The following is a 12,563-nucleotide window of genomic DNA, read 5'->3' as shown; positions in this document are numbered from 1 at the left end:
CACACACACACACACACACACACACACACACACACACACCCCTTGTCGCCTGGTCAGACTAATGCTGCAGCTCTGTGTGCCAGTTGGCAGTTGTAACAGACTGGGCACTTGTCTGTATACAAGCTTGAGGCAGGATTTCATTGGACGTAAGGGAAGACTGGGCAGCTTGCGGTCAACAGTGAATGGCTCTGCATATCAAATATTGCTTTCATCCACTTCTCTGGCAACGATTTAAGTTTGTATTTTGCAAATGCTTAAACATGAGGGAGCCTGTAAGTTGAGTTAAGTTGAGTCTTGTCTCACTCAGGCTGTAGATAGACTCCAAAACATTGACTGCTCAGTGTTATTTCCCCTCAGTAAAATTGTGTGTGATTTAGTTTAATATATTTTTTGGGTCAAAAAGTTTTCTTAAGCTAAAATAAGCAATAGTTTAGTATTAGCGAATACTAAATGTTGCCAATGATAACGACGGATAGGCTAAAGACAACTCTGCATTGTATTACATAAAGTTACCTATGATGGCTCACAGTATATTGGTTTACCTGAAGAGAGATCTAGAGTTACAACCTCATGGTAACAGTGACCTTACACAACCAAAATCTAATCAGTCAATCTAATCATCCTAGAGTCAAGGTGGATATTTGTGCCAAATTTAAAGAAATTCCATTCAGACGTTCCTGAGATACCACGTTCACGAGAATAGACTGGACGGACAACCCAAAAACATAATAATCCAGCCACGACTGTCGCCTACTGTATATCCATCCATCCATTATCTTTTAACTGCTAATCCTGTTCGGGGTCGCAGGAGGGGGCTGGAGCCGATCCCAGCTGACATTGGGTACATTCAGGACAGGTTACCAGACTATCGCAGGGCTGACAAGCAGCGACAGACGACCATTCACGCTCACATTCACACCTACGGGCAATTTAGAGTCATCAATTAACCGAAGCCTCACTGCTGGACTGTGGGAGGAAGAGGGAGTAAGGGTTATCTAGAATAGGTCTTCATCCATAAGGTATGGGTTTAAATTAAGTATATTTGATTCATTATAAGCATTAAGTTGGTTTTGGGTTGTGATTCTGCAGCTAAAGAAATGTACCTAAATCGAAAACAACAAAAGAAAACTGAAACAGATGTTTGCATAGCAATAAAGAACACACACATTCAAGGGCTAATTTTATATAAATAATCTATCAATTATATCAATTTAGTTTAGAAAGTGGAGGGACGGATAGATGGATGTCCTTTACAGTACAATACAACCTTTATGTTAAATAGCACAGGGAACTGGCTAAAGGCAGGTGAAATGTAACAAGGTGAAACAGAAACATATGATTGTTTGGCACTTATAGCTCACTGAAGCACTGACAAAGACGAGCTCAACTCTGATTTGTTGTGGGTCACGGCCGACACTTCAGTTTGTAGGTTCACGTCATCGACCTCCATTGAAAATGACTCGTAGAATGTTGCTGTGTCGCTCATAATGTGAAAGCAGCATAATATTTTTGAATACTGACCAGCCAACATCAGATGACGAGACTAATGAGAGAACAGGGTTTCCAGTGAGTCAGTTATGTGCCAAAATTACACCCATTTACAGCATTAACATACCAACATTTAATAGATGTTTCACTGATTGATGATTGCGCTTCACAAAAACAGATATTTACCGGGTTTGTGTGAGATGATGACATCAGCTAGCTGCTGCTGCTCAGGGACTGGGTTTTGCTTGCTGTTGTCTTCCTCCTGGAGTTTATCCACCATGGCGATGACACAGTTGAGACATTTGGCCACGTTGGCCCACACCCTGTCCTAAAAGAGCCAAATATACAATCAGCAGTCAGAGATTGAGATGAGATTGTGAAATTGGGGGAAACCAAAACTTGCAATAAAACCAGAAACAAAAATGGTTGAAGCAGCTTTACAGTGTAAACTGGCTTCATGTCCAAACGGTTAAAAGTAAATAGCTGTCTGGATATTATGAGATTACTCTCAAAGCGTTTCAATTGTTTCCAGCTTTCTCGGACCAATAGATGCTTTCACTTGTGTGTGTGTGTGTGCGCGCAAATATGATAATCTAAGTGTGTGTGTGTTTTGTAAATAGTGTTGTTTATTTTGGTCTTTCGTGCTTCAAAAATATAGTTTGAACTTGATAAAACGGTAAGGAAAATTTTGAGCGATAATTAGGCATTGGTGTGCAGAAATCATGTCAAACTCCTGCTGTCAGTAAGGCCGATGCCGTGCTCACACGCAAACAAACCAACAGCCATACACACACTTCAATGAAAAGAAGCAGCATGACTTATTCTGCAGTGACTTTGTCATGATAAAATGTTGAAACTCCTTTGAGAAAACTCATTAAAAAAAGTGTTATGTTTGGTATACAATCCCATTTTTTAAAGTTTTATGCCATAAAAATGGTTAATCTGTCCTGATAGTTTATCTCCCCGTGTGTAATCGACCACAAGGCCAGCAGTAAATATGATAGTTTGTATCATTGTTCTTAAAAATAAATAAAACTCAACTCTTCTTAATGACTTAGAAAAGTAGTCACGCTCACCCATTCCTCCTCGTCGTACTCTTTATGGTGCGGTATGGAGTCTTGGTGCTTCAGCGGCCCACCTTCGCCTCTAGTCGTGCTCTGTAATCCTTCCACATTATTACACACGGCTGTGCTGTCAGTGATCGACGTGGCCGGACTGTGACCTGGAAGTCCCTGGACTGGGCTCGGATTCTGGTCACTGCCCTGGAGGATGTGGCCTTGATGTTGGCCTCCCAGCACCGGGGTTTGCTTCTGGTGCTTGGAAACGTATCCGGGCCGCGCTGCATGCAGTGCCAGTAGTGCACTCTTGACCAATTCATCCTTAAGTGTGTGAACAAATTGTTCCGTCTGTAGCAAAGAGAGTGAGAAAGACAGATTGGAAAACAAATTAAAATGTAAGCGCTGGAAAAAGCAAAAGAGACAGAGAAAGTGGGAAGAGATTGTCACATTTGCAGGGGTAAGAAAATACAGGTGGAAAGTAATCTTGGATGTGTGTAACTATTTACAGAGGAAGGGAAGAGAAACAAGGAAAATGAACACTCCTTCACCATAAACTAGCTCCTCTCCATTACTGCAGCACAGCCGGTGAGCAACAAAAACAGCAACAAACAACAAACAATTCAATTACTCCTCCTCCAGCCTGCTTCTGTGAGGAGCACACCTCCTTTGATCTCAAATTCACCAGCTACTGTAAGGTGATGATGATCCCGGTACCAAGGAGCCTCGCGCTCGCTGCCACCACTGCGTGAAAAATGATAAGGGCTCTCAAGAGTAATTGAGTTAGCGCTGCAAAAGGCAATTTTATTACCACAGCAAAATGCAGTCTAACAAAACACGAGCCAAGCCCTCCATGAAAAGAAACTGGTGATGTCATTCATGTGTATGCATATATTTGCCATACAAACACCCTTTTCCTGCGCCCTACCCAGCACTGGCCCTGACCCATTTGGTGCAAAGTTTAGCTGCCGCCCCTGGCTTCGCAGCCAATTCCACCACCACTGTGGGCAGCTTAAAAGGCCAAGTAGTTATGTTGTTGTAGGCTTTTTTTGTGTTCATCCTCCCTCCTTGATGTGGACTGAACAGTGAGCTTGTCAGCAAAGAAGTAGACAACTGAGGAAAAGTTACCCAGGGCCGGTACGAGAGACGCTTTGTGTGGATGTCAAAAGGAAGTGATTCTGAACTTTGTCTGCTGGTGACTCCTTAAAATGAAGCAATGCCGACTTGTGACTCATTTTAAAAAGCTGCGTGACCGGTCAGCATTTTACCAAAGAAATTATTTTCACTTCTCTGATTGTGTCATTTGCGTAATTATCCATTACTCATCCAGCTATCCAGTATAACATAAGAAAAGGGAATAAAGTAAAAATGGTGGAATAAGAAACTTTGTTTTTTCTCTATTCATATCTTGACTCTGATTCTGACTGTCTTCAGTTCAACAGTCGGTTCAGTCTGTTGCTGATCACTGAGTACAGTACAAGTCTAGTCTAGTCTCAAGCCTATGACATGTGGATGTTTTCATAAGGATGGCAGTCTTCTTGTCTAATGTTCTATATATGATTACAATGTCCTGATTATGAGAGAGAATTTGTTTTTTTTAAATGTTTGCATGTTTTTTATTTAGATGGAATGAAATTAAAGATCTAGAAATTTTGATGTGGTGTTATTAATAAACTTAATGTTAACCTTAATGTTAACATGGCATACAGATTAACAAAAAAAAAATGTAAAAATGGCATGACGCCCGGGCTACACGACCTATTTCCTATCATCATATGGGCGTACACTGAACAAAGATGCTTCACGTCGGTGGAGTCGATCGTCAAACGCTTACAGTTGATCTCAAGCTTATTGAGCTGCAGTTCCAAACACTCGTTACTTCTGTTACTTTGACCACTTTTCACAAATCTGTCACTTTAACTGAGAATAAACTGCTGACTTGAGTAAAGAGTATCTTTGTTCCTCTTATGATGCAGCTACAGTCTGTTTCAGTCATTAACAAAAACATATAACATATTGATTTAAAACATATAAAGACTTATCCACATAGAATGAGCCATTTGATGAATGTTTGAGCACAGAGAGCAAATGATGACCACACTTAAAACACCATTGTATCCAATTCATATCCATTATAATTGCCTTGCTTGGATCCAAATGTGTTCCATTACTGTAAGTCAATGATGTGAGAGCTGAAATCTATGGATAAGACTGTGTGTAATTATCTGAGAACAAGCACTTGTGCTAAAATACTATTCTGCGATGCGCACAATCATACATAAAGAAGTAAACATCATTTTAAAGATAGAAAAATGTCCTACATGGAAAAAATAAGCTACACTTGATCGAGCAATCAAAACACTGAACAGGAACTGGGGATTCAAGATGTAAATTCGCATTCAAATTGAACTCTGCTTATCTGACCTCAATGTTAATTTGCAATCTATGAAACCATGTTTTATTCATCATCATTCCTGAGATGAGCGAACAAAGCCCAACACTGAATTTAAAAGAATCTGGATCTTATTTGCACTTCTTAACCACAGGGTCAAAGAAGTCATGCATTTGAGTAACTTTTTTTGAAACTTATTTTCTATGCAACCCAGGCATTACATTAGAAACCAACCAATCATTCAATCACATTCCTAAATATTCAGCCAGTACCAAGGCTTGTATCGTCTAAGATCAGGATCTACGGCGAAGTGCAGAAAGCATTTTAATGATATGCCGTGCACCAGGATCCATATAGATACTGTGTTCAAAATAGAATATCAGAGGTGCCCTCGTTTGGGCAAAGGAGGAAAGCATTGCGGCGTCATTCTCTTACCAAGACTAAACCAAAGCAACTTTGCTCCTCCCCGCACAAAAGAACTACTCCTTAGTGTAGCTCTTCCCCACCTACCTGTTTTAGAGATCTGAAACGCTCAAAATCCCCTGGGACAAATTCAGTTGCTAGTCTTCCTTCAATATATCTGCTGATATGATCTTGACTGAGCAGTTGTGCAAGTCAGAAAGTGCCTCTGTGGACCTATACTGAGGAAAAATAAGTTACATCTGATCTAAAAAAGAAGAAAACTGAAGAAATCTATTCACCCTGAATGGTTTTGGATGGTTTTACCCTGAAGGATGAGCGGATTTTGGCTGAGTTAAAAATAGAGCTTTTTTCACTCGATGTGACTTCACTTGAGAGAAGCTAAGGGAGGCTGGATGGAGCGAGAGCTGGTCAGATTCCAACAGCACTTGGCTGTCAGGACACTTATTCACGATTGCGTATATAACCTCCATACACCTTATAATCTAATATAATCGTGTGCATAGACGATCAAACCACAGCTCTTCCCAGGTAACTGTTAAGATGGAGACATTCAACTTGTCCTAGGACACAGCTGGAGGGATGGGAGATGTGTTGCAAATGTGCTTTTCACTGTGATTATCATCAGAGTGAAGTCATTATTATCATCATTAACAGAATTATCACCATATATAGAGAAGCAACAGCACATTTGCCGCGCCCGTTGTGAAGTAAAGAAGTGTGATATTTCATTAGGCCTCGAGTCAGGTGATGTGAAGCAAGAAGGAAAAAGTCAGATGCAACGAGTACTTGATAAAAAAAAAGTTCTTTCATCCCCCTGATTTTCTCTGGAGGTGTCTCATCTTCCCATCGTCATCTCAGATTCTCTGAAGGTGTAACTCACTGTCTTTATTGAAGAAACTTCACACACACCGCAGTGACACACTCTCAAATGCACTTGCCTTTATTCATATGTATGTAAGAAGGATGTCTGCGTGTGAGTATGGAGGGTTTTTTGGGGGTGTTTTTATTTTCATTATCGATTAATCTGCCAATTACTTTGTTAACTGTGGCGTTAAGTTTATTCAAACCCAAACTCATCCAAAAACAGCTTTCTGCTCCTAAGCCTGTGTCCAATAGTTTTCTTGGTAGAGTTGCATTCAGCGGACTACTCGGGTGGATGCATAGGTCTAAATTGACTGTGACACTATTTACCAAATGTTTACCTTCTTAGTGGAGTTATCCTACAAGAGAGACTTAGTACCAGTGCTGGTAATATTGCTCTGCTTTTTTCTTCGAAAATAGAACTGCAACATTTAAAAATTCTAGAAATAACTTTAAAACTTACAATTCAGCAGTTTGCTTCTCACTCTGAAAAGACAACCTCGGGAAAAATCCATAACTCATCATAAAAATGCCAAACTAACAAAAGTGAATAGCAGCATGGAGGTTTATGGAGTAGAGGCATTTTTATCAGTATAATTAATGAATTACATCTGGTGCTGTCAGATTGCAATCTGTTGTGGGAGAGATTGTTTTTGCCACAGTGGAATAGAGCCCAATCAGCCTGCTTAATTGGTACATTCGCTCTGTCACCACTTCTTCTCATCCTTGATTAGACACGCACACATTGGCCTAGTAAACCCCTGGCCTGGTCAGCACAAGCGTGGGCTGCTCTCTGATTAAAATATCAAGCTGTGTTTGTGTGTGTGTGTGTGTGGTTGAAGGCAGTGGAGGTGTTTCTGTCTGTATGTCAAAAAGCTGATGTTCAAGTGACATCAGCTCTCTTCAGGCCTCAAAAACGATCCATATTTCCTCCTCCACATCTGGTCGTCTTTCACAAAAATCTGCTTTTCTTTTCAGACAAAACAAAGATATATGTGCTCGCATGCACACACAGAATCATGCTCACTTGTTCACACATGTATACACCTGTACACACACACGTAATATCTAGCCTGCTTTATTCATATTACTAAAAATCACAAATTTCCCTCAAAAGACTTAAAGATACATCTAAAAGGCTTTTCAGGCTGAGGTATTACCTGACAATGTTTGTTGATGTGTCCAAGAATAGAATGGTTGGTTGCAGCAGCTTGAGGCCAAGAGGAATAAAGGGATAGTTAAGATGGAAGTGAGAGTGGGCGGAGGGTTTGGCGGCGGCCTCACCTTGTCAGAAAGGTTCTTGAGTGCATCCCTCAGACCAGGAGAAGAGTGCTCCTGGGCAGCCTGGAGGAGCTGGTCTGCTAAGCTTGTGATGAGGGGCAGGAGGAGGCTCATGGTGCTGAGTACCTCCTGAGCTTTAGCTGTGTGCTCTGGGGAGTAGTAGATACACTGGTAGGCAGTGCTGAAGCTGTGGTGAAAGAAAAAAAACACATCGACTCAGATTTGACAGTCGCACCATCGTGGAGTGGATCTATGAAATGCACACGAGTGGAACAAAACCTGATTTTAAAAGAACTGGGCCACACTAGCTTGTAATGAGATTGTAGACAGACAGTACTGAACAGAAGCTCATCCCATGTGTGTTTAGATAAGTGCTGCTGGTTTTCATTGTGTCCACTTGCTACCAGCGTTTGCCAAAACTAGCAGAGTAGAAAGAGACCGTATTTGATATCAAACAAGCTACACTGCAGCTTTCCCTTGTTGACCTGCTCCATGTGCTCAACCTTGACACAAATAATCAAAACCCAACTGATCGAGAACAGGTTTCCTTTATTTTTTCTTGAAAGGTATGAATTAAGCAAATATGCATGCTTTTCTGTAATGTTTTGTAATGTAAAAGCATTGCTGATATCAAATATATTTTATTCTCAGAAAATGATTTATCTCGAAGCCTTTGAATGTTGTGGAGTATGTGATGCACCGCGGCCAGTTGCTTTGTGCAGCTACTGCCCTGCTAAGAATAACAATAACAAGCGCAACCTTTACTGACAGCAGTTGCATCTGAATGTATTTACATTTTATCACAGCGTAAATTGGTAAACGACTACAAAGCTTGAGGATAAAGATAACTATAACTCGTATTGTTACCCAACAACAGTAGAAAAGCTTCACAATAACTCTTTTCACTTCTAATCCAAAATATGTCATAGAGTGGTTGATCATAACTTTACAATATCAAATGGCTATTCTTTGTCAAACAGACAAACAGTGGGTTTTTACTGAGTATAAATGTTGTGTTATGGCACACGAATTTAGTCTACTTTTGCTGCCTGGAAAATGTACAGCAGCAACACTTTCCAGGTATTCGGCATGAACTGTCAAATTGAAACTGCAGTCCAATGTCAACCCATTTTCTCTTTATGAATAATTAATCTCCTCTTCATTTCTAGGGAGCTATTTAATCTCAGACAAAAACGCCTTTTGTCAGTTCCTAGATTCAGGGCAAATCACTCCAATCAAACATTCTCCTCGGGTAAAGTTCCTGTGACTTTCAATGAGTTTCTGCTGACTTCCTGCCATCAGATGTAGCATGGAGCGAGGCAGTCATTTGCAACCCTCCCAGCTAGTTTAGAGTCAGCTCTGCAAGCCTCTATGTAGGCCAGACCCCAGAGCCAGATCCTAAGGCATAATTGACACAGAGAGAGAGAGAGAGAGAGAGAGAGAGAGAGAGAGAGAGAGAGAGAAGCACATACAAAGGGCTGGCATAATACAGTATTATCTGCAGCGCTCATAATATTTTCAGCGAGGGAAAGAGTGCTTCTTTAGAAGTCGCCCTGTGTGGAACAGCTCTACCTGATTTATAAGAAAGTGTGGAAATCTGAAGGCCTTAAGAAATTAGCTGTAGTAGGTACTATAACTATGTCTTTGACTGGCTAACTTTATAAATCTTGGCCTTGTCATTACTACTAATGAGCTCCCTGGAGGACTACCACCCACTAGCTCAAGGCTAATCAACGGAATCACTAAATGAGAGAAATACACAGGGCAAACAGTGTGAGATACTCAACCACACACAACCCCACCATGTCTACTTGCACACTTCTGTTACCCCCACCTCCACAACCATACCTCCAAATGCTACGATTTCAGTCACAGAGAAGACCATAATTGAATAATCTACTGCAACAAAACCCTTTTCTCTAAACCCCTTTCATCCTCCGTGAGCTTACATTCGTCTTACTACATTATGCAGAACTAAAGAGAAAAAAAAATCCCGAAGGCCTGCAACAATACAGATACTCCAGAAAAAAAGGCAAAAGGAGAAAGTTGTTGGGAAGAGGAAAATTCCTTCAGCGACTGAGATTCAATAATAGCCCTGTTGACTCATAAGTACAAATCCAATCCCATTAGGGAGCCTATGCAGGCAATACTGAATGCTAGGACCTGCCACCTGATTCTAGACGACAGAATTGATCCTCTCTAAGGCTGGCTAAGGCAAGGAACTTTAATTGTCTCATCAGCAATGCTCTCATTCCAAATGAATCTACCAAGACAGCAAACCATGAAAAGGTAAAAAAGCATAAATCTGTGTATGAAAACTTGATGAAAGGCTGTAGGTGATGTTGCACATGAGGAACTGATTGTCATTTCAAGCCCTGGGTATGTTTTCCATCCCTGATGTAATTTGGGAGTGCTGTGTGCCGAGTTTTTTTAAAAATGGTGCCAATAAAATAGGGGGGTGGATGCACAATATAATCCAATACAACAGCCCTGGATTCTTTTGTGGATCTTGTACTATTTTACTTCCTACTATTGTTGTAATATGTAGGTGATGATTGAAGCCTGGGATCATATCTGAGGCCATAGTTTGTGGTGTCATTAGAGTCCATGACATTTTCATAAATAAACACTAGAGCAGGAAATCCTTCCACCTGTCTGGCTTTTACCTTGGCAAGACTTCAAGTCACAGCCTCAAGCTGATTCACAGCAAACCTGAACTCATAAAAGGCCTCCCGCTTCACAAATCCTTTACTTTTGTTTAAAGGAGCTCCCAGAAGAACTTGTTATTCACCGTTTGTTTGATGGTAGAACTATTTCATGTTACAATCTGGATGCATTTCTTTTAAGTTAAACAATTTGGTTCTAATGCAGTTGCCATTTGATCAGACCATTTTGAGCATTTGATTTCAATAGTATTCATTTCCTTTTCTTATCTGGAATGATCACAAAGAGTGGAAAATCCTTTGAAATTTAAAATAAGACGTTTGATGGCTGTTTGTACTTAGATTACAAGTTTGCAGATTTGTATAATAGTAATATCATGGCATAATGTGAGCCATTTGTCCAGCAAACTTTTTAGGTCTGCATGCCATTTATGAATATTTATGTATCTGTCTATGACCAAAGACTCATTAAATAGTATAGAGCATTTCAAGTGAACTGTTGTTCTTGTTTTCCCTCATAATGAGACAAACTAAGGACTAGCGCTTCAGTCTTTTGAGCGTTTTAAACGGAATGATACAGAAGTTCAGTTTTTACTTTGCCATGATGAGAAATAAATATCTGATTTCTTGCACATTAGAAAATCTCCACATGTATGCAGTCTTACAGCAGCATGTGGAAAGCATTCAAATTGCATTCCAGTGAAATAATCTCAAATTGGAGCTACAATAGATTAAAGAGGCATATTTGTGCAGACTGTGTAAAACTAGATTACACAATACACATAAATGACATGTTAGGACTCATTATGCACGTCACAAGTGCACTGTACACGGTGCACCTGTGTTTTGTGATATTCTTGTCACACACAAACCACTTTTATTCAAGTTTCACTGACCTGCAGACAAATCTAAATGGAACAGTCATACTCCAATTATGGTTGTGTGAAAAGAGTTTGTTATAGAAACAAACTCACCTTTTTTTTTTTTACTGTATTTGTGGCTCGAATCCTGTGTCAATACATTCATTTTTACTTTACAGACATAAAGAGGTCTAAACTGAAAATTGTTTTGTTCCCTGTTTGGCAGCTGTGACATTATTGATGCATGCAAGCTGTCAATGCACCCTTTATCGATTCCAAATAAAATACCAAATGATCATAGAAAACAATGGAGGAGGCTGCTGGATATTTCATATGTTCAGAAACAAGAATTTAACTTATCTGGCCTTGGATACATATTTGTGCTGGGCTATAATTGCAACTCTCCGCCTCCTGTGAGAGAATATTAATTTCCTCTTAGGTGAAGCTCTTCCAGATTCCATTACCTGATGTCTGTACATCATAGCAATGCTTTTAGAAAGAATTGCTGCCATGCCCTTGCAAACCCACTTATAATGTATATAATGGATTTTTCTTAATCCCACCTCATTTCCATATGCACACTGGGTGTGCCCCGCGCCTCCAGCCATGAAAATACAGAAGGTGCCACTCCCTCTGCACAATATGGAAAGCACACTTGACTGCGCTATGCACCTGCACTTTGATTCATGAAATTATCGCCCTTGGCCTTCTTATAATTCAAGTTTCACAGAGAGAAACAGCACTGGATCTCCAAGAATAGGGACCCATCAAAGTTTTCACACATTAGTGGCGCAATGCTCCATCAGGTAAACTTGAGTCTAAGAGGACTCCAATCTACTAACAGATTACCAAAACTAGCAGTGTGTCCAGGATGAACTTCTTCCTTTGTTTTCCTAAATGATCAATGGGAATTGGTTATAACTGTAATGAGAGGGAGAAAACCGCTGGGCCCAGCGGCCTAATTAAGCCAGAATCTCCAGCGCATGGCTAATTAATACTGGCGAGGAAATTAATGAAGAGCTTGCGGCCTGCTGCTGACAGCCAGCAGGAGAAAAATGCAGCTACGTCAGCAGAGAGCCCTGCAGCACTCCAGGTGACTGCCAATGCCTCCTTCGTCATTTAGACAGCATACTGTAAACACCGTTCCTACACCAGGACACTGCCACATAGCCACAGTAAAAAAATATACAGTCTGCTATTGATACAAGCTGAGAGATCTGATCTAAAACCAGCTTCTTTTAACTGCCAAACTCCATCTGTCGTTGAATCCTCCACTGGGCACTGATTTCATATCAGTTCTCAGAGTAACAGCCAAAGCTTTTCTCAGTTCAGACACAAACTAGGAACCCTGATCTGAGAACAGATAAGCCTCAAAGCTGCTGCCAGCACCGTCACCCACAGAACCTGAAGCAGGCTATCTCAAAGAACTAAGAAGCTGCTGTCCATCAGCATGACCCGAGTCCCAGCCACTGCCAATGTCCTGTCTCTGAAACACACACACACACACACACACACACACACACACACACACACACACACA

General features: G+C 40.7%; 1 protein-coding gene across 7 annotated transcripts in view; it reads right to left on the bottom strand.

Moving 5' to 3' along the window:
* Window positions 1-12,563, bottom strand: part of inpp4b (inositol polyphosphate-4-phosphatase type II B) — a 126,923-nt gene that overhangs the window by 21,985 nt on the left and 92,375 nt on the right. For all 7 annotated transcript variants that reach the window (XM_031863145.1, XM_031863143.1, XM_031863144.1 and 4 more), the window contains 3 exons: window positions 7,504-7,687; window positions 2,565-2,894; window positions 1,675-1,816 (listed from right to left, as the gene is read on the bottom strand). In XM_031863145.1, the coding sequence (XP_031719005.1) occupies window positions 1,675-1,816; window positions 2,565-2,894; window positions 7,504-7,687 (656 nt within the window). The remainder of the gene's footprint in view (window positions 1-1,674; window positions 1,817-2,564; window positions 2,895-7,503; window positions 7,688-12,563) is intronic.

The sequence above is a fragment of the Anarrhichthys ocellatus genome, unplaced genomic scaffold, assembly GCF_004355925.1.
Source record: "Anarrhichthys ocellatus isolate YVR2014 unplaced genomic scaffold, GSC_Weel_1.0 scaffold28, whole genome shotgun sequence".
NCBI classification, from domain to species: domain Eukaryota; kingdom Metazoa; phylum Chordata; class Actinopteri; order Perciformes; family Anarhichadidae; genus Anarrhichthys; species Anarrhichthys ocellatus.
This window is presented reverse-complemented; position numbering and strand designations above follow the sequence as displayed.